Here is a 23,198-nt window from a genome sequence, read left to right as displayed (position 1 = left end):
AAAACTATTCATCTAGAAAGGAATAGCTATCCTGTATACCTGTATATTTACCCTGTAAATATATTTATTTTCTGGCATCTATATATCCATGTTCAATTTCTTACTTTTATTTCACACACGGACAAACCAGTAGACAATAAAAGGAGAGGGGCCTTTTCTCTTTTCTATTCCCTTAATATCTGAAAAAGCCACTACTAGTTCAGATATATAATACTGAGCTGAACAGGTTTGATACTACTATAAAAGGCACCTTTAAAAAAAAACCACTCATGCTTGGAATTAGAAATATATACATGAACACAGGTAGTCCTACCCAATATGGCTACTTTCAATATTTTGGACTAAAACTCCAATGAGCTCCTCAAAGCAAGACCAACAGTCAGAGATGGCAGAGGTTACAGTCTAAAACAGCCATTCTCAATCTTTCCGGCTCCATGGACCGACAGGTACAGTGGCGGAAAAGGGGATGGTTTCACACAACCTAGCTCTTGCGCATGCGCAAGTGAAGTTTCGCATGCTCGCCCATCGCTTGCGTAGCCCAGTTCACAACAGGACGCGGATTGGTACAGGTCCACAGCCTGGGGGTTGGGGGACCCCCTGGTCTAAAACATTTGAAGAAACCCAGGCTAGACTGGGATAGAAAAGGAGCATTAATCATCATTTAGCAGTTCACGATCACGTATAATTTGCTTAACTATAGTTTACTGAATAAGCCACAATTGGCTAAGTTCATACACAACAGGTTATATCATAAATTTAGGCTTACTAATGCTTCTGTCTGCATTCAAAACCAAACAACAAAGAATATCATTTAGTTTTACAGCCAGCAATATCTTCACAGCCTCACACAACCTACTATGAGGAATAAAAAATAAATAGGAAACCTATTCTATAAGGTCATAAATGTAGTTTTGTAAATATGCAGTCCTTTTACAGAAAGGGGAAAAAATGTAACATTTGGACGGCTAGCACATTGAAATGGATGAGCCACTATAAACACACCTTTCAAGTATTTAAGTACAGAAATGCCAAACGCCTTAGGGGGCTATTTACTCAAGCAAGATTTGAGCAGCTGGACGCAATCGTTAAATAAGGAAGGCTTAACCAAATCCCTTATAATGAATACACTTGTATTTGAGGAGCCCCAGAGACAGAAGACATAACACATATTTTACCTGAATGTCAATAGTATAAGAAAGAGAGGAAGCAGTAACTTGGACTGCACGTCAGATGAATGGCCTACTGGGATTCTTATATTAAAACAATAGATTTCATGTGCAATCAGAACCCCAAAATTACATATAGTAGGGCTTTTTAGTTGAACAAAATAGTACAAGTGGTTCTAATTTGAGGTAAATTGTAAGGTGACATGGAGATTTGATTTGCATTTTCTTTTACAATACTTATTTCTTTTATTCTATTTTTAATTTATTTTAATTATTGTTCTGTGTTTTACATTCTGTATTCTGCTTTGGTCTAATGGCTAATCAATAAAGTATTACTAATACAAAATCTGGCAAAAGGTAATATTCCTAGAAGCAGTGCAAGAGTTTCATCTCTAGTTCCATCTCTAAAATGAAGCCTAAATCAGGTCATTTGTCCTATGGAGACAACGTAGAGCACTGGCTTACTGGAGGAAGATCAAGAGAATAAAAACACCTACTTACCTCCCCCATCGCCCTTCCTTCTAAAGCAAGTGCTTGAAAATCATGATTTAATTCATCCATGGATCGAACCTATTATAGAGGCAAGAGAAAATGTAGGTAAGAGAAACTGAAAACTAGAAGATATAAAGCAGAGTTTTAAGCAACTGGAACATAATCGCTGGTATTTAACTTGCATAAAACTATATTTAAAATTGCAGCTGCAAAAACAAAAGCAAATGTTTGGTGATCAGTTAAGATAAACAAAACATTTAGATTTACTGAAAGAGAGAGAGATGGTTAGTCAACATAAAGGAAAATGCATTTGAAACTAATATAATTAAACAAAACATTCGCATTTATAAAATATGTATATTTCTGTTAAGTTCACAAATCCCAAAAAGTTTCTTGAAAAATAGAAATAAATAGAAACTTATGACTTACACCTAAAGAGATGCTGGATCACATTTAGTAATTAGAAAACCATAATTATCAACGGTACTATTTTTTTCTTATATGAAATTATATCTAATGAAATCTCTCCTGCATTTCAGTTAAAAGGAGACATGATTGCCTTCTTCTGCTTCCCCTCTATAAGCTGCCTTCTGAACTGGTAGCAATGGATACACATTATTGTTGTGTTACTGAAAGAATTATGCCTAAAAATATACAAAGTCCTTATGACTAATGAAACTGTTTACACTTAGGACAAAACATGCATATCAATGTTAGTAGCATTACACAAAGTTTACAGGAATTGTATCTATGTCTCAGCATTCAACTCACAAGTGGAAACATCCAAAATTTCCTCATATTTCCTCATATAAATAAGCAAATAAATTAACTTGCTTGGGTGTCAAGAATTACACTAATCTTACTTATATTAATTCCACAAACAAGGAACAAAAAGAGAAGAGAAGGGGAAAGTATAAAAAGCTTATTTTCCCTTGAATTCCTCTTAAGAGAAAAGGAGGGCTCAAAATAAGTATTTTGTTGAAATGCGATCTGTATCTTAAGTTTGCAACTCTCTAAAAACAGCTTCTGATTCATGCTAAAACAAATAGACTAACTATGAAATTCAAATAACATTAAAGATGTCCCGATTGTCTTGGATAACATCAAATTTCACACTTGTAGTTATTTCCTCCTCAGGCGCATACATATATTAATATAATTTTTGTGTTTCTGGGTGCTACCGCCAATCAGTCTTGATTCAGGGTGACTACATGAACACGCCCATGCAGTTTCTCACAATCCTTTCAGAAATGGTCCACTATAAAATACCATAATAATCTAACTTGACTAGAGCAGGGGGCAGCAACCCATGGCTCTGGAGCCGCATGTGGCTTTTTCATTCCTCTGCTGCGGCTCCCTGTTGCCAGTCAGCTCCACAATTTATAGGGCTTTCAGTTAGGACAGGAAGAGGAAAAAGGATGCCACGCTAGCAGTCTCCATGGTGGGGGAACCGGACTTCCGGTCGGCAGAGGAAAAAGGATGGCGCACTAGGAGACTCTATTGTGGGGGAACGGGACTTCTGGTCGGCAGAGGAAAAAAGACACTGCGCTAGGAGGAGACTCTATGGTGGGAGAACCCGACTTCCGGTCAGCTTCAGAAATGAAGAGGGGGCTTCCGGTTAGGACCTTTGTGGCTCTTTGAGTGTTTATGTTTGCCAACCCATGGACTAGAGTAATAGTTCCAAAGAGCTTTTGCTCATTTATTCTGATTGATATTAGAACAGTAAAAGATTGTGCAACTTTGTATTCTTGAAATTCTTCCAGTACAGATATCAGTAGTACGGTAGTCCTGGACTTACGACCAGTTGCTTAGCAACTGTTCAAAGTTATGACCTACTTGAAAAGGGGGCATTTCGGGCCATTCCAAACTTCCGCAGTCATGTGGCTTCGTTTTGGACACTCAGCAACACAGCATTTATAGCCATTTGCAGCGTCCTGTGGTCACGAGTGCATTTTGTGCCATTTTTGACGCCATTCCTTCCAGTTTTTCACAGCTGTAGTTGGACACAGCTTTGCCTGAAAGCTTCAGCTTTGTCCAATTGCGCTGAACAACAGCCATATAAAAAGTCATAAATTCACAACTGTCACAATTTCGCACAGTAATAGGCGGGCTCAATTAGCAATAGCAATAGCAGTTAGACTTATGTACCGCTTCATAGGGCTTTCAGCCCTCTCTAAGCGGTTTACAGAGTCAGCATATCGCCCCCAACAACAATCCGGGTCCTCATTTTACCCACCTCGGAAGGATGGAAGGCTGAGTCAACCCTGAGCCGGTGAGATTTGAACAGCCGAACTGCAGAACTGCAGTCAGCTGAAGTAGCCTGCAGTGCTGCACTCTAGCCACTGCGCCACCTCAGCTCTTTACTGTACAGGTAGTCTTTGATTGACGACCACAGTGGAGCCCAAAATTTCCATTGCTAAGCGAGACATTTGTTAAGTGACTTTTGCCCCATTTTACACCCTTTCTTGCCTCAGCTGTTAACCGAATCACTGCAATTGATGGCAGATTAACAGTTGGAGCCTGTTCTCGGTGTGTGCATGCGCAGAGTGGCCAGACGAAGAGAACAGCTACGGAACAAGAGTCGATTTGGGATAAAGGCCACAGGTGGACGATGAAGGGCCCCTCCCAGAGGAAATAAAAGAGGAGCGAAAGGGGAGGGGAGTTTGCAGGAGACAATTAGTTCAATTAATTGGTTTGTGACTCTCCAAGGCTCCTTGCCAAGTTTTGCAGATATCGGCCTGTCAGGTGTCCAAGCCAGAGAAGGTCTGTGATTGTGAATTCTCCAGTCAAAGACTTTGTGGATGTGAATGAGCAGAATTCACAGTAAATTAAGAAAAGGGTTTTTTGTCAGGACGAGAAGTTTGCTTCATGCTCTCTGGAAGCCTCGGTCAGAACAGTAAGTCACTTTTTTCATTGCCACTGTCTTTGAATGGTCACTAAATGAACTGCTGTAACTCGAGGACTAGCTGTATGTTCTATCCCTGAATAGGGCTAGTGATAGTATCCAATTTTGTGGATTACAGTCCCCATATTCCAATCAAAGAGACCTGAGAGATAATTCCCAAATCAACCTCAAACAATTCTACCCTTTCTACAGAAAAACAGCTGCAGTGTCCTTTTGGGATGAACAACAGAGGGGAAAAAGAGGCTTAAGCAGAACCACAGCGAACAGGACAGGAGGCTTCCCATCCATTTTCTGTGTGCTTCATTGCCAAATCTAGTTCTACTTAAGAGTATATTTTTTTTTAAAAACTGACATGTAAAATATGATTCATTGTTTTCCTCTTTCCTTTGTCAAGGGGCTGCTAAATTGTATTAGCACAAACTTGCTCATTTATTTTACATTGCTAGTGCTAATCAAAATATTATCATTCTTGCTTTGACATTAGTACTAAATAATTGGGGCAAAATTATGTTATCCGTATTACAGCTTAAGCCTTTGCTGTACTATTTTTTTTAAAAAAAACACTACCAGAATATATAACTTTCTGAAGTCAAAAATGAAAGAAATCAAAATTGGTAATGTTTCAAATTTATGCCGGGCCATTCAACTTTTCTAAACTTTTAAGAGGATTTTGAAAAACCAAAACCAACCCTCAAATCAATTTTAAGTGTAGTACATGTCCAATTTTATATTGTAAATCTTATGTGCAAAGAACTAGTATATAATCTTCAGACTGCTGATTTCAGCAATGGTCACTGGAGGTTTTTATTAACTGATTAAGCCCCCAGCTATACAATTAGATAGAACACTTGTTGAAGGCTCGTATGATTGGTCATTAATTAAAAGAATATTACAGTTGCAAACATTAAGATCAACCAAACCAAAAGTCTTTAAAAATGTAAAACACTGCTTATTGAAAGCTGGAAGTTACTAAACTGTTGGATGGCAACAGTTAAATATCTGCCAAAAAGAGAATTAGGAAACCACAAAAAAAAGCTGGAAAAAATTATTTGGTTTTGTGTGAAAAGCCAAAACGTGTGTCTCATAAACTTTTCCAAGAAAAACCAGAGACAAGGAGACAAATAATGAGAAGAAAATACTGTAAATTAAAAATTAACAAAGCTCAAATCCTGCCTCCAAATCCACTAATTTTCTACCAGACAATTGAAAAACATTCTTAGAAAAGATCCCTAAAGCACTGGGATAATCAGTTGACTTTGTGCCCGTTTACTGATTCTTGGGCTTGTTAATTTTTATACCATGTCTATTTGGGGGATCGAGAGTTTCTGATGAAGACACCACAGCCTTATTCGTACAGATCTTCGTGGCACGACATAACCGCAAAAGTCAAAAGCGCGCCGACAACACCGCAGCGCTAAAACCGCGATGTCAAAAGCATGCCGACAACAGCGCGCCGACAGAAGCGCGATTTAACTTAAGGTAAGGTTTAGGGTTAGGTTTAGGTTTAGGTTTAGTTAGGTTTAGGGTTAGGTTTAGGGTTATTTTTAGGGTTATGTTACAGCGCGCTTCTGTCGGCGCGCTGTTGTCGGCGCGCTGTTGTCGCGCAGTTTTGATGGCGCGGTTTTGTCACCGTGCTTTAGTCGACCGCAGTTTTGTGGTGGAACCCAGATCTTGGGCCAAGCTCTCTCTCTCTCTCTCTCAGCTCAACCCACTTCACAGGGTTGTTGTTCTGGGGAAAATAGGAGGAGGGCAGCGTGTTGGGTATGTCTGCCTCTTTAACTTATTTGTAAAAAATAATAAAGTGTATATTATATATAATATAATAATATAAATGTAAATATGCCGTAACTGTCTCAGGCCTAGGTTATGCACTGTAATTGTCTCCTAACAGCTTTTCCTGACCACTCTCCCTGTCCCATGATCCTAGTACAGTTAGCTCTCTACCTGCGATTACAATTGAGCCCAAAATTTCTGTTGTTAAGTGAGAATTTGTTAAGTGAGTTTTGCCCCATCTTCTTGCCACAGTTGCTAAATGAATCACTAAGGTTGATAAGTTAATGAGCCGGCTGCTGTTCAATGAACTTGGAAGGTCACAAAAGTTGATCGCGTGACCTTGGGACACAGCAGCGGTCAGAAACATGAACCAGTGGCCAAGCATACGAATTTTTGATCACATGATCATGGGCCTGTTGCAAAAGTCGTAACAGTGAAACACTTGTCATACAAATTTCAGTGCCATTGTAACTTTGAACGATCCCTAAATGAACTGTTGTTAAGTCGAGGACTATCTGTACAGAGCAGTGAAATTTTGACTCTGTTGGACCTTCCAGTATCACTTTCACAATTTCCTGGTTCTTGTGTTTACAGCCCTCCAATCACATAATCCTATGTCTTCCTTTATGTTTTGGTTCCTCATGCCACTGTCACTGTCTTCAGATTCTGGGTCTTTAAGGGCCATGATCCTGTAACTCTGCAACCAACCCCTTTCCCGCTGTGGAAATACGATGGTTTGAAATCATTTTTCTATGAGTTCATTAGTGAACTAATGTAGGTTCTGGTTGTTTCACCCTAATTGCATTTACCAGAAAGACGTAGGTTGCATCTGTTTTAAATATATTCACCCCCTACCCTAGAGTAGTTAAAAAAAATCACCGTGTGGTTATTTTATTACAAATGAAGGCAAGTAAATAAGCTTATTTTATTATTTATTAATATGGTTGCATTGCATTGCTGCATTGTTTTGTTGGCTCTTTGTGTATTCATTTGTTCAATAGATTCCGGGTTTATTTTATTGGATTAATTTTCAATTACTCTTTTCTACCATATGTTGGTAAAGGCATTTATTAAAATCCTTACCCTTGTCCTCTTTATTGTCCCGCCTATTCTGACAGGATGTAGAAAACTTTCTTGTGTTAAGTTTTGTAAGCTTAACAGCATCTTTCCCAATCTTGTGTCTTTCAGGAATGCTAACCCATATTCCCATATTAATTCCCATCAATATGGGTAATTGCTGAATGAGTAAGAGCTCCAGACCTTTTGTTTAGATTCCAGTGTCCTTCCACAATCAATTGGATTTAACTGACTTGATATACATAGGGCTGCATTATGAAACTTCTTTTTAAAAAAACCATTTTCCTTCCACAGTAAATCTATGCTCCAGATTTATCCTCATCTAAATTATGGCACAGCTATCAGACATTAAATAAAAAACTGGTTTAGGAACAAAACAATTGTCTATCCCTAACAAGGTATAGAATCACTTTACACATCAAAAGCATTTTCAGAAGGACCGTCTTAAAAAATTTAATTCCCATATTCTATACACAATGCACCCAGATAAAATAGCTGATGACATATGAAATCTTAAATTGTTTAAATTTGTGTACTGTCCGAGGATGCACAAAAAAAATAATACAGGCTTTAAATAAGTAACAGTTTGATATATACATTTCCACATCAAGCTTTTTTTAAAAAAAAATAATAGTATTTTTCATGAAAAAGTAACTGTGTTTCATAAACACTTGCAACCTTTTTCTGTTTCTAACCCAGAGGAAAGGAAACATGGGGGCACCTTGATACTGCTGTGAAACTCATTGAATTTGGTACTCAATGCATTCTGATGCGAAATTTCCCCCCAGTACCTAATGCACAAGCTAGAACTTGTCAGCGATGGCTGCTTTGTGATTCACTGCCTGATTCCTTACGCAGAAAATCTGTGTGATACTCCTTTTTTTAGTACTCGTCATGCCTCAATTTACATTGAGTAACGAGGTATCACTGTATGGTACAATTCAGGAAGTAGACATTTCATCTATAATGGATTCCTACATTTTACGTATCAAATCAGCACCTGAGCTTTGTTTCATTCATAAGCACAACCAAATGCTATAAGACAGGGGTCAGCAAACTGCGGCTCTGGAGCCGCATGTGGCTCTTTCCTCCCTCTGCTGCGGCTCCATCACCAGTTGGCACCACAATTTTGAGAAGAGCTTCCAGTGGGGGAGGGAGAGAGAGAAGCACAGTGCGCCAGGAGAAGACTCTATGGCAAGGGGAGGGTTTTCCAGTTATCTCCACAATTGATAGGGCTTTCGGTTATGACAGGTAGAGGAAAAAGTATGCCGCACTAGGAGGAGGCACTATGGTGGGGGAACTGAACTTCCAGTCAGCTCCAGAACTGAAAAGGGGGCTTCCGGTTAGGAACTTTGTGGCTCCCGGTGTTTTCTTTTTTGTGGGGAACGGGTCCAAATGGCTCTTTGAGTATTTAGGTTTGCCAACCCCTGCTGTAAGAATATTTTTAAGAGTTATTAGAAAATCCTGAAAAAGGGCTGGTATGAAAGCCCTCGCATAATCTATAGCCATGATGGCCAACCTATGGCACGTGTGCCACAGGTGGCATGCAGAAACCCTCTCTGCGGGCACAACAGCCATTGCCCCACACCAGCTTCACCGATCATATGCACCTGCCTCCCGCCGGCCAGCTGGTCTTCGGGTCTCTAATGCATATGCGCGGGGGAGGCGCATACAGGGGATGCGTGCATGCATCCATGGGGGCGTGGGGCGTGCATGAGGGGCGCTTGCATTTTGGGGCCTTGCGCAGCACCCCTATGCCCCCTTTGGGTTCCAGGTTGGTGCAGGAGGCCTTCCAGGCCCAAAACAGGGTGCCGGGAGTGGGGGTCATGCACACATTGCATTATGGGTGCGGGCTTTCGGCACACGACAAAAAGGTTAGTCATCATTGATCTACAGAAAGAATCAGCCTAAGGATAGGAAAGTCCTCCCAAAAGAGGACAGGCAGAAAGGCAGACCACGCAGATTTTGTGACATATACTATTATCTAAACAGTATTGTGCCACATGCTAGATAATAGTTTTATCCCAGCTCATCAAAATTTTGGTTGAGGTCATGCATAAAGGTTTATCCTATTAAGAATCTTGCTAATTCCCAAGCTCTTAAAGAGACAGCAGATTATCTGGTGGCTTTTATCCTTTTTTAGAAAGTGTGTCAGGACTCTCCTCTTTCATCTGCCATTCTCAGCTGCTGCCATGTTAACTTTACCAATCATGTATGAATTTTAATGATGCTTCAGAAACAATTACTTCAGTGTGTTATTTTGTCACTGTCGCTCATATGGAATACATTTTTAAAAAATAACATTGTTTCAAAGCAATGTGCTAATTGAAGTCTTCCATGAGAAGAGCCTCACATGGTAGGAATCGAAGCAGTACAGAAGCCTGGGAAGAAATTATCAAGTTAGCAGTTTGAAATCTGGATATGAAGAGTGAATAAATACCTTTATCTATATCTAATCTCTATCTCTATCTAATCTCTATCTATCTATCTATCTATCTATCTATCTATCTATCTATCTATCTATCTATCTATCTATCTATATCATCTATCTATCTATCTATCTATCTATCTATCTATCTATCTATCTATCTATCTATCTATCTATCTATCTATCTATCTATATATCTATATATATATATATATATATAGTATTTGTGCTGATAAATAAATAAATGGAGATTAGTATAGATCTATTTCAAGCTATTTAGCTCTCATCAGCTAGCCATACCCTATTTGGGCATACCGGGGGTTGTAAATATATATATATATATAAAATTTCTGCTAGAAAAAAATACTGAGATATCAACTACTACTATTTGATAGACATTCTCAAAAAAATTGCACAATTCATTTTTGTAAGAAGACAGCAATGATTTATTATGCGGTTCCCTTTATGTATAAGATTAAATCTACAGAGTAAATTTCTCAAAACATAGTTACATTTCACAGGTTTTCTTACTCTTTGTCAACTTTTAAAAGGGGGTGACTGGTTCCTAGAAGGACAAAAATGTTAAGAATTGGACATTCAACTCTGATCCAAACTTCGTATTCTTAGAGACTGAACCTGTTCAAGATCCTCATTAGCTTAGGAAGGCTTTAAAAATATATATGTTTAATGAGATTGGTTTCCAATGTTCACTTTTAAACAATCTAGGAATGCCAATATGCTAAAAAAAAGAACTTAAAGTTGTGAAAATCATTATCTTTAAATTAACATCAACACATAAAAAATAAACACAGACCCACCCTGTCTTCTAAATCCCCATAACTCCACACAGCCTTCTATATATGAATACAATATAGTGAATTGCTGCACAGCATTCCAAGCACATAGAACAAAGGCATATAGCAGCAGCTATTTCCTGCCTACATTATAAATCACCACGACCACCCCTTCTTCCATTTGGCTCAAAAGAAAAGAGCCTAGTGGAAACACACTCCCATTTCAATGGCTTTTGACAGATGATTCAGGGAAATATAATTACTGAATCCATATAATTTAGTTTCTGAAACAATATACAAAAAGCCCATGCAAAAAAGAAACACTTTGGGTGACCAAATTGCTGTTTTAAATTTAATTTGAAAGATAATTTTTAAAAATTCCCCAGTTATTGGACAAGTAATAAAATTCAGCTTCCTTAAAAAATATTTACTAGCAGCAGCAGGAGGAGAGCGGAGGGAAATGAATGTCAAAGGAATGTTTGGTTTTTAGTTATGCTTCCCCAGTCCCATTAGACATGGGACTGAACAAGCAGCAAACTATAAACATTCCACCAATATAAAACATAAAGCGATTTTGCCAGCGATGCTTTAACAGCTTTCATAAATGTATCAAAAAGATTAAACAATAGCAACACATCTGAAAAGGAAAGAAAAGGATGAGGGAAAGAAGAAAGCACCTGGATACAAAAAGCAAATTAAACAAGCTTAAAACAATGGAATATTCTGATTTGAAATAAAAAGGCATTTGGAATCTCACGTTGCTGCCACCCCAAGCAAAAGAATTTCAGTTTGGAAATGCAAGAAGCAAGAGAAGGAAACATGATCAATCAGATACACAGAAATTTCATAACGTTCACTGCATGCAGCCACCATAAGGCCCGCGTAGCTCATTTGTTCAGTTCTGAAATATTTTAACTTTTTACCTGATGTTCAGCATGAATGTTATCCCCAGTAGGCCACCGATGTTTGCTGTTATTATAGCTGCCTCCACCACTTCCGCCTCCCCCAAGCTGCTCACCATGCTGCCTCTGAAAGAAGTAATCCACCATTGCGTCGTCCTGGGAGCGACCTGCAACCCCTATGGATCCAGGAACAGGGCTGGAGTGGGTCCCTGCTGCAAGGGCTTGATTTGCAGCTGGCTGTGTCTGAGCCTGGGACCCTGTTCCAGATGTCAAAACAACAGGCATGTTGGGATTAGCTGTTTCTTGACTGTGCTGTTTCAGGTGGGGGCTGAAAGAGTCCTGCCAGAGCACTGCTTTTCTCTTCAAGACACATGCAACGCTCATTCCACCAGTACCTAAGGAAAAACAAGTTCAAAACACTAATTAAATTGAGTCTCCCATTTCCAAAACTCACAGCAAGGAATCCTAAAATAAAGTCCCACCCATATCATTACATTAGCTCAGCGATCTCCAAACTTTTGGGAACCAGGGACCAGTTCCGCGGAGAGAGGTTTTCCCACGGGCGGAAAGGGCCGGGGTTTTGTGGGCTGCCTGCATCCTATGGATGGGGTTCACTTGTTTGCGTGGCCTAGTTTCTGGCATGCCGCAGCCCGGTACCAATCCGTGGACCGTGACCCGTCAAAACCGCGGAGGACAAAATCGCGCTTGACGAAAGCGCGCATGTGACGTCATCACAGCGCGACGAAAAAAATTAAAAATTTAAATAAAATTAAAATTAAAGCAAGCCGATTCACATAAAGGTAAGGGTTAGGTTTAGGTTTAGGGTTAGGTTAAGGGTTAGGGTTAGGTTTAGAGCGTTAGGGTTACGTTTAGGGTTAGGTTAAGGGTTAGCGTTAGGTTTAGCGTTACATTAACGGTTAGGTTTAGGGTTAGATTTAGGGTTAGGTTAAGGGTTAGGTTTAGGGTTAGGTTTAGGGTTAGGTTTGGGGGGGTTAGGGTAAGGTTTTCACTTTATTTTTACATTTTTCGATCACAGCGCGATGTTTTCGTCACGCTGTGATGACGTCAAATGCGCGCTTTCGTCGAGCGCGATTTTGTCCTCCGCGATTTTGTGGACCAGGGGTTGGGGATCCTGCGCGAGCTTACTTTTTCACAGGGCATTCTCAAAAGTGTACCACAGCAAAGATTACTGGATGAATGCATGTATGTCCTAAATTCCTGGATGAAAAATAATTTTGGGTGCTTACACCTACCCTGATTTATCTGAAATGAAATCAAGCTGACATCAGACCAAGACACCATTCTAAGCCATACTGCAACTTTGGGCATACAAATAAATTGGAATAAAATTCAGAACACACTTGGTTTCTTTTTACATACGAATCAGACACCATAATATAAAGCGCATTCACCTGACTACTAAAACAACCCAGGGTTTGTGTCTGGCTTCTAAGAACCAGAATTTTAAAACTACATGTTTTGTATAGAAAATCATGTAGCACATTTACAAAAATGTTTAATTAAAAATAGGCATAGGTTAAAGTGTTCCATGATATTCCTCCTCCTCCTGTTAGTCCATGAGATAAAGTGATTATACAAATCAAAAACTTTCTCCAATTTGCATATGCACCATTAACATTGGTATGGTAAAGAAGTGTGTATTTTCAAGACTAAGTCATCCCTGGATTTTCATGACAAACAGAGCAAATAAAGGAACACAATTATTAACTAGATTTCAGAGTATTCACATTTCAATGTAATTTAAATAAGGTTAATATATTTATAGTCATTTCTCCCTTTTGTTACATTAGAAATTGCAATTTTTTTAAAAAAGGAGGGGGTTCTCTCCATCAGAGGAAAAATTATTTGAAGAGGTGCAGGGGGAAACAAGTGAACTGATTCCACAAATCAGCACTCACACAGCTCAAATTTAAAAGGAATTCTTAGTTTCCCTACATTTGGAAGTGCCACAGATAATGTATTCCCCTTACACACCCACCCCTCACTACTTCACAGTGGTATCAGCAGCAGCTTTTCATTTTAAGTAAGATATAATTCCCAGTTTAGTTGGAATTCAAGAAAAATGTGATTGTGGGTCATTTTCGTTAACAAGATTTAAAGTGCAATTTAAGGAAGAAAATGTGGTTTCTTTAAAACTGGAAGTAAATCTTCCCCTTTGGATGCAAAAAGAATAATAGAAGCATGCAAAGGATTCAAACACGTGTGAGGATAAAGAGATTAAATGATATAGTATTCACTAAGCAAAAGTGCTAAAGGTGTATGTATGAAACGGTCATTACTCCTGTTTCCATACACTAATACTTTACATACATCTATCATCTCAAAGAGAGGGGGGGGAAAGAGAGACAATTCAGTATGCTATGGATTGCACCTTAACATATATTTGGATACCAACATTACAAAGCTTTCAGTAACAATGATTTATTAACAAAGTATTGTCAAATGAAAGTATTTACTTAAATAAAATTATTTCAATCTGCATTCATGAAGTATAATTGATTTTTTTTTTTTTGGTTATTTGGAGCTACAGCTCCAAAACAATGGATTTTTCTTTCTCAAGTTTACAATTTAAAATTGCTGCCCATCCTACAGTGATGGCAAAGTTGTTGCATTATAATTGACATTTTTTTAAAAATTAACAGATAAATGAAGTACATATGTTGGCTTTCTACTCTTCAGGCTAGCTTAAAAAGGAAAAATGTGTTTCAATGTAACGAAACAATGAAAAAAAAAGTAACAAAGCCACAAGGCAGATAGCGCAATCTCTAAATTTAGACACCCGCTGAAATCAGAACTACTGTACTCTAATCAGTTTTTTGAAGCATAGCCAGCCAAATTGTCCTTGGGAAGGAAAGCCACAAAGTACTTCTACTACAGACCTACAACTGATATAGTGAAGAATGAGGGCGAGGGAGTTTCCTAAGCAGAGCAAAGGGGGGGAATTTGGAAAGCATACGGAGAAATTCTATTTCTTAAAATTATTTGGTAAATGAGTAACTGTAAATAAATCATGCAAGCAGCATGTATACTATTAATCAAATAAGAGAGCTCTCCTTATTTTGTTCAAGTGAATTGTTCCTCTGAAACATAGTTGAACTTCAGGATATTCCACTGAGCTAAGTAAGGCGTGCATTGCAACATGCAAAGTTTCGAGGCCCAGGCGTCTGAGCGTTTTCCAGAAGATGGCTCTGTGCTTGGTCTGATGAGCCACAGGAGAGCTGCAATCAACAGACCTCTCGTGATTTCGATAACATCTGGGGAAGCATCTTCACACCCCATAAGATGCCACAATTCTTGCACTGTATAGGGATATTACAATGGAATGGCATACCTTTCTGGTTTTATAAAGTAGCCATCACCAACTGGTGACCGGTGAGAAAATTTTAGTGGTCCTCAGAAAAATTATTTGCATTTTTTATTTTGCACTAAATCAGGGATCCTCAAATTACAGCCCCTAGACCGGATACGTGAAGTGAACATTTGTGTTGCTGCAGAGAGTCTCCCCCTTCTGGGTCTTTTTGTGTGGGTCGGAGGGGAACAGAAATTTCAACTTGGGATCTGCTTCAGCCTCCTGATGCGGGATTTTAGGCAAAGGCTGGAGGGAAACACTGCTGGTGGTGAAGAGCCGGAGGGCCTTGTTCCAGTAGGACTGCATCATGGCCTGAAATTGGCTGACGATCTCAGCCCGCTAAGCCTCCAGGCGCCGGTATCGGGCCTTGCACTCCCGCAGGTCTTTCCTCTGCTTAGAAACCCTATGCTCGTAGTCCTCAGTGAGGTGCTTCTGCTCAGCCTCCTTCTCAGTCAGATACAATTTGAACTGAGCCAGCTGTTTTGCCAACTCTTTCTTGTGATGGCTACTTGGCTCCATCAACTGCTTCCTATTGGGGCCCCAAGGAGCCTGGGCGGGCAGGTAAGAAGTGGCTGAGTGGGGAGGGGCAAGTAGAGGCCAGTGAGGCACCCCCCAATGTGAGTCATCAAGTTGGCCACGCCCACCGAGTCACATGCCCACTTAGCCACACCCATCCAGCGAGTCATTAGGCAGGTCATATCAGTGGTCCATGAGATTTAAATTATGAATTTAGTGGTCCCTGAGGTCCAAAAGGTTGGGGACCCCTGTTCTAAAGGACATATCAATGAAATGCACTCTGAGAAACACAGGGAGATTTAGGCAATCCATAGTAGACAGAGTGACTATATGAGACATTCAGAATCCATGGCAGCTTATCTTACATACCAGCTCCTACTCAACAATAGTGTGAGAGGATCATTGCCTTTCCACTCTGTTAAGTTTCCTAAATCCATCAAGTTGCATGAAATGGTCTTCGGGCTGATTCATCAGAATTATTCTTTTCTTATATAATAGAGGGAATCGTACAGTTGCATATCACTGGCAGGATTATCAAAAATCGTCATCCCTCCCCAATAATCTATTGGTCCATTCCACATGCCATTTACTGGAGAAATAAGAAAAAGTAAAGTAAGCAGTTGCATAGAATTTCTAGAGCTTTCAAGAGGGATTTGATCTTATTTTGTTTCCATCGATATCCTCAGAGAGTTAACAGGATCCAGAGCATCTTTGGCTAAAAAGGGAAAAAGAACTAACAAAAAAGGAAAATTATTAGTGGGGGGGGGGTTGTAAGCCTAAATTGGGGTATAAGCTCTTATGCATCAGCTGTTTCTCTGCTGTATTTAGTGATAACAAGTTATTTGTTATTAGTAGTCTTAATTTTTGTTATAAATTTAAATGCTGTGAATGGTTTTGTCAACCTTTTAGATCAAAAGTGAGATACAAAACGTAAATGGTTTGAGTGCTGTACATGGGCCTGGAAAGCGTATCTCGCAATTCTTGTTTAAAAATAATTTAAAAGGTTTTGAGATAATTTTTTTAAAAAAATTAAGTCAATATATTTTGCACTGTACTGCATTCAAGATGTTTGTGTTGCATTAATGGTCTTTGACAATCCACCTGTCTCAAGATATAAAGGCACATCCACATGACAAAAGACTACAAGAATAGTAGCAGCAACAATGAGCATTCCAAGGTCGATTGGTGAGAAACAACATTATCAATTATTTCAGTGAGAGACTGCATATATTGAAAATGTTAAGTGTAAAAGTGTTATATTACTACATTCAAAATTAAAAGAAAAGCCTACGGCATTATAACAATTCTTAACTACTGAAATAAAACATGTTTCAGCGTGTAGATTAACTCCATCTCCAGGCCCAAGTCAATAAATAGTGCTTGGGGGGGGGGATGCTAGTGAATATATGTTTCTGAACACCTTCCCCTGTAAGTCCATTACTTGTATGGATGTTTATATAGTTATCAGTTCTATCCATGAACATGGAAAAGAAAGTGTCCCATGCAATGTTACTGCTGCATTGTTGCTTGAAAAATTGTTAAGAAAACTAATTGTATTGTGTCTTCTGTAGAACTCAAGAATACAGTACAATGGTTAGAATGCTAGTTAGAAACATCCAAGCTTAAATCAGCTCAGAACCTCAGAACTAGGATGAGACATTTGCCCTTAGTCAACACCTACCTATCCCATTAGGACCACAGCTAAGATGACAAGAAAAGACTTTGTAGGCTGCAGAAGCTATATGGAAAAAGAGTAGGCTAAACTATGATGGAGGAGTTAGTCACTCTTTCCTCAGAATCTTAGCAAGCATCAGTACTACCAACAGTCATTCAGCAAACAGATTTTTATCTGCCATCCACAAGGCATCCCAAAATGACTAAGGCTGACAAGTTTTGAAGAGCAAATGGGGAGCAGCAGCATAGGAAAATTAAGTGTTAAATGTTTGTATCACCGCATGGAAGCAGGTGACACTCAGCCTGATCATTCAGACAATTGAGAAGTGAACTCCTCATCACATCTTGGGGGAGGGAGGGGATTTTCATTTAGCCCATCTCTTTACCCCCTCTTGTTTACAAGAGGACATTATAATACACCTTGTATTTACTTTGCATTACAGAATTATCAAGATGATTAATGGAATTAAATCTCCTGGAAAATTCTAGAACCTACATAGGTAAGATTCACCTGTCATGGTGTATATTTGACTAGAATGTCAAGGATGCTGTTGCCTAGAAATCAGAGGAATTGTTTAAACTCTGTAGTTCAACAAAAATGCAAAACTTTCCTCAAACAGGCATTCTAAAACTGACAGATTACAATTCCCATCTAACCCTAAATTAGCCTGATAAGAACTGAAGACAAAAAGCCCATCTGGGGCTTATCAACTATCCCTTATCAAAAGTCCATAACCATTAGGAGAAAATAGCACACTAAACTTCTGCTATCTTCATTTTTCACTCAACAAAAAGATTTACGTTACAGTCCCTGGTGTACAATTTGAAACACATCGTTTTAAGAATATTACAACTCAGTATGTTCAGGGCTCATGATCACCACTGCCTTTTTAATTTCCCTACTCTGAGGCCCTAAACTGTTTTTGGTTTTGATTCAGTTTCCGGTGAGATTTATTTCTAGTTACCATAGATAAAGTTTGTTAATATACTCTTCAATAAAAAGTTATGCCTGCTACAAATTACCCAGTGTTAATCTGGAACGGAAATTAAAACATGATCATAAAAACCGATGATATATTAATATTTTGCTGAACAAACCAATACTGTCTGGATCCACACAGGATACCAAGCCAAACACCAAATCACTTTACAGCTGAGCACAATGCGAGCCACACATAGCACACACACAAACACATATGATCTGCATTTTGTGTGTGTGTGTGTGTGTATTATATATATGTGTGTGATTGAGTGTGTATACACCCACACACCCACGTAAACAGTTTGAAATAAACTCAAAAATCAGTTTGGTAAAGAAGAAAACTGCCTAAATAGTACAACTAAATGTAAAGCTATACTTTGAAAGTCCCATGCAAGAAAATATTTTTTAAATACCTCTAGTCTAAATACCAATAATTTCAACTTATTAAGCCATCAAAACTCTCTTTAGTGCAAAACCTGAAATCAGCTGTTTCCCCTCAAACTGCTTTCAAATTATACAACCTAAAAACACTGGAATGAGAACCTCAAATAGTGGACTGATATAGGGCATCATATCTCACACACAAACATGGGGAATAAACACGGCTGAATGCAGTGGCAATCACTATCAGTAAACATTTACAGAATCAGGCTACATTGTTAAATTGTTGCTGAAATGCAATCTAAACAACTAAAAACTGACAAACCACACGTTTGTCCTGTTTAAACAAACATTTGATAAGTACAACAGGACGGACTCCTGGATATGTACTGACTGCACAGTGTAAAATACTGCTTTGCCTTTTCCGTAGGACAAAATTCACACTATAACAATAGGCCACCCGGTTCTCTTCCATAACTGCTTTGTTTCCAAACTGCTTGGCCAAAACTAACTTGAAGCTGGAACAGCCGAAGGCCTAGGAAGAGAAGAAAACAGCCTCCTGTTGCTGCTTCCTTACGGACCAAAGCATAATTTTTTTTAAAAAGTTATATAAGTGAAGCCCAGAAAGAAAAACCTTTTTATTTTTTTCCCCAGTCCCCTTCATTTAGGGGAGGGGGGATAAACTCAAGAGCACCTCTTTTTTTGCCTTGTTAATCCTAAACATTACTTGAGTCAAAAATAAATCCCACTTATACATCCTACCAAGCGACACAGCTTTGAATGAAGGGCAACAAAAATGTTTTAATTGTTAAGAGGCCACCCCATCCAGCCCCAAAGCTTAACTGATGACACACAAAACACCCCCCCCCCAACAGATAAAACTTTACCCTAAGAGCTTTGGGCAGAAGACACGTACTCCATTTCCTGCATATACGACTCCTGTACAAGTTAATTAGGCATCACCTACCCGCCTTCCCCATCCTAGTTATTTTCCCTTGTCTTACTTTCCTCTCCCCCCCCCTCCACCCCACAATCCCACTTTCCTTTCAAAACCACGATGGAGTTGGATGAAGCCAGGGAAAGCCCCCCTCCCACTCAAGAAATCACCAAGCTGCCTTCCTGGCTGTTTGGAAATAAGTCTCTAAAAGGCCAACCAAGCGTTTCTCCTCCCTTCCCCCAAAGAAAAGCGACGGGGGAGGGAGGAAAAAAATAAAATAAAGCCAAGACGCGGTTGGGGAGTCTAGGGAACACCCCCCCCCTTTCTTTCCTTAGGGTCGTTTGAACAGGGCAGCCGCCGCCTCCCCTTGTCCCCAAAGAAGCGGCTCGCCTTTCTCTCCCCCTTCCTGGAACAACAATAGAGGCCTTGCTCGGACTCGAAAACATGTACCAGGAACAAGCGCGAGGAAGAGCCTCGACAAGAATTGCCCGCCCAGGGCCGTTTTCGGAGGGCCCTCGCCGTCTCGGCCGAAGCCCTAGCCCCAATACGGCTTCGCCGTCGGGCTTCCTGGGCTCCGGAGTCCCGTTCTAACCCGCTTCGGTCCGGATACTCACGGGCGGAACGGTAGGATGAAGACGGATCTCAACGGCCCCCCCCTCCCCCCGGCCTCTAGCTTTGCCTGCCGCTCCCCCTGCCTTTCACTTCAACAACATGGCGGCGCACTGGGGACTCGGGGAGGCGCGCTGCATTCTGGGAAGTTGAGGCTGGAGCGTGGAGAAGCTCCGGCGCCGCGGAGTTTCGCCCAACGGCGTGGCGGCGGGATCCGGGGAAGCGAGGAAGAAAGGGAAGGGGAAAAGGGGCAGGGTTTGTTTGTTCCCCACCCAAGAGAGAAAGTTGCATTGGGTCTCCGTGCATTCTTCGCATGGGCAATAAAATGCCCTTTGGGCGCTTTGCCAAGAAATGATTGAATTGGTTGTTTGGAGGGGGGGACTGTGTGAATGACCGATTGGCGTTAACAGACGCGGGTTAAACAGGAACGCTGCATTCACAAAAGCAGTGGTGATCCAGCGCAGGAGGGGTGGGGGGTGGGGAAGCTGATCCCCTATTTCAAACAATACTTATTTTATTTATTCATTGTATTCATTTATTTAGTTTGTCACTCATGTACAAGATAACAGGAATGAGAATAAACAAGAATAAAGGACGTAGGGAATGGGTACAAATAAATGGGGACAGTAGGACAGGGAAGGTAGGCACGCTGGTGCGCTTATGCACGCCCCCTTTACGGACCTCTTAGGAATGGGGTGAGGCCAAGAGTAGACAGTTTAAGGTTAAAGTTATGGAGGGGGGGGTGAGGATGTAACAACAGAGTCAGGTAGTGCAAGCTAGGCATTGACCACTCTTGTTGAAGTCCTATTTTCTGCAATGGAGTTACACCTTGGCTGCGCTCCCGCCACGCGCTGCAAACGAAATCCGCCCGCCGTCGGTGGGTCCGAGTCCCCAGGGTCAACGAAAAGAAAGGACACGGAGTGGGCAAGCTGGCTCGACAGGCAGAAACCCAGAGAGGGTAAACGGCGCTCTCTGCCCGCAAGATATGGGCAAGGCTTGGAAGCTTTGATGAATAATAATTGCATTTTCGGGGTGGGGGGGAGTTTCACTCGGTGTTTTGTTTTTTTTCCAAACGTGGCAACTTTTAAAGATGTGTGTGGTTCAAGTCGCAGAATTCCCCCAGTTAGCATCCTGGTTTAAAATGCAAATAGTATAGGTCAAGCAGGGTGGGTGCATTCAGGCTCAGGACTTAACCAGCAGACCTAGGAACAGATATTTGTATATAGAAATTGTGTGTGTGTGTGTGTCTGTGTGTGTAAAGTTTTTTTTTAATATGAACATTCCATCTTCCTTTAAACAGTGTGTCGTCTGGGTACAAATATCTCTGTACAATAACCATCAGAATTTACAACATCATTCAGGTTAGTATTGATTCTCTAATCTTAAAATTATAATATCTTAAACAGTTGAACATAGTGAAACTTTTTCATGTTTCACTCCTAACGTATCTTCTAATGAAAATGCAATAATATTTAATATAGCAATCCTTATCATAATACTAACAATTATCATTATTTAGATCTCTCTTAACATATTTTCTGTTCTTTCATCTCCTTTTATTTCCATCTTTCTTATTCTCTAACCATTGATAAAATGACTCCCATATTATAATATTCATTATGTTCTTTCTCTTTAATTGCCAGTGTTAAGCTGCACAATCTACTATTTTCCTAATCGCCTCGTCAGTATGGATTTCTTCACCAAAAAAAAAAAAAAGTATATAGAAATTATTGATGGCCTGGGTGGTTTCCCAAGTTGTGGGGACTGTAATTCACAAGTTGGGGTCCTGTTCTTCCAGTCAGTTGTGACCTTTGTATACATATAGTTTTGTGTTTGAAACCTGCACAGCATCGTGAAGGAATTAGGCAGCGTTGACATTTGATGACATAAATACATCAACCCTAACAAGTTGGCTTCCGCCACATGACATATAAAAATTAAACCAAGCTTACTCTTTTGCCCAAATGCAGCTGCTTGGCTTATAACAGGTTATAATAAACTTAGTTAAGGGTATCGTGTGACCCGAGCCATACCTAATGGAAAACACTAGCTATTTTATTGGAACGAAAACTTCTCCAACTTCTCTCCTTGCTTATTAATAGAATAGAATAGAATTCTTTATTGGCCAAGTGTGATTGGACACACAAGGAATTTGTCTTGGGTTCATGTGCTCTCAGTGTACATAAGGAGAATAAAATACATTCATCAAGAATAAAAAGATATAACAGTGATAGTCAAGGTTACTAATAAGCTATCAAAACATACTAGGAAACAAAAACAGTATAAATTGAAAGATACAAGCAACATGATTATAGTAATAAGTTGGAAGAGATACTAGGAAGGAAGAGAAGAATAATAGTAATGCAGACTTCGTAAATAGTTTGACAGTGGTGAGGGAATTATTTGTTTAGCAGAGTGATGCATTTGGGGAAAAACTGTCTTTGTGTCTAGTTGTTCTGGTGCTTCATTTTGAGGGTAGAAGTTGAAACAATTTATGTCCAGGATGTGAGGGGCCTATAGATATTTTTACACTCCTCTTTTTGATTCGTACAGTATATAGTATGGAACGTAAGTTGGTAGCCATTGTTTTTCCTGCAGTTCTAATTATCCGTTGAAGTCTGTGTCCGTCTTGTTGGGTTGCAGAGTCAAACCAGACAGTTACGGAGGTGCAGATGACAGACTCAATAAATCCTCTGTAGAACGAATCAGCAGCTCTTTGGGCAGTTTGAGCATATAATTTGTTCCTTCACCGACAGAAGTCCATTCCATATTCTTGGCAACCGAGGAAATCCGCTCAACCCCAATTTCGCTCCTTCACCAGTTGAGACATGTTTCAGAATAGCAAGCACAAGATGGCACCATTCACACAAGACAGAGTTGAACATGGTGGAACAACGCCCAGTTTCTCCTGAGGCCTCATGTGAGCAGCGTTGCTACTCTTACTCAATAAACCAGTGCGATCTTATTCTACTTCCTCCAACTTTATGCCGGTTTCCTGTTTTACAAATATGGATTTGACATCCATTCACAGCTTGTCAGTCACCTTTTTTTTACGGGAAATATTTGCTAAATGCCCCTCCAAACCAAGCTTCCAGATCCTCCTCCTGCAAACTTTCTTACATGAAAGATAGGACGGTGCTCACTTGATTTACCTTAAGAATCACAGATTAAAACGAAAGGTGAATACAGGTA

At 39.9% G+C, this 23,198-nt stretch overlaps 1 protein-coding gene and 1 long non-coding RNA gene across 8 annotated transcripts in view; one reads left to right on the top strand and one right to left on the bottom strand.

Moving 5' to 3' along the window:
• PUM1 (pumilio RNA binding family member 1) overlaps positions 1-20,457 on the bottom strand; it is a 58,776-nt gene extending 38,319 nt beyond the window's left edge. For 3 of the 7 annotated variants that reach the window (XM_032227241.1, XM_032227245.1, XM_032227240.1), the window contains exons 1-3: positions 20,012-20,457; positions 11,559-11,932; positions 1,668-1,736 (exon numbers count right to left, since the gene is read on the bottom strand). In XM_032227241.1, coding sequence (XP_032083132.1) covers positions 1,668-1,736; positions 11,559-11,921 — 432 coding nt within the window. In that variant the 5' untranslated portion in view covers positions 11,922-11,932; positions 20,012-20,457. The remainder of the gene's footprint in view (positions 1-1,667; positions 1,737-11,558; positions 11,933-20,011) is intronic. The other 4 variants (XM_032227239.1, XM_032227243.1, XM_032227246.1 and 1 more) reach the window with 2 other exon arrangements.
• Positions 20,458-20,749: 292 nt separating this feature from the next.
• On the top strand, positions 20,750-22,976 carry LOC116515890. Its single transcript, XR_004256283.1, has 3 exons — positions 20,750-20,964; positions 21,307-21,367; positions 22,650-22,976. It is a non-coding gene; the product is annotated as an uncharacterized LOC116515890 (long non-coding RNA).
• Positions 22,977-23,198: the final 222 nt, after the last annotated feature.

Source organism: Thamnophis elegans, chromosome 12 (assembly GCF_009769535.1).
Source record: "Thamnophis elegans isolate rThaEle1 chromosome 12, rThaEle1.pri, whole genome shotgun sequence".
Classification (NCBI taxonomy): domain Eukaryota; kingdom Metazoa; phylum Chordata; class Lepidosauria; order Squamata; family Colubridae; genus Thamnophis; species Thamnophis elegans.
The sequence above is the reverse complement of the archived record's forward strand: the minus strand, read 5'-3'. Positions and strand labels throughout refer to the sequence as shown.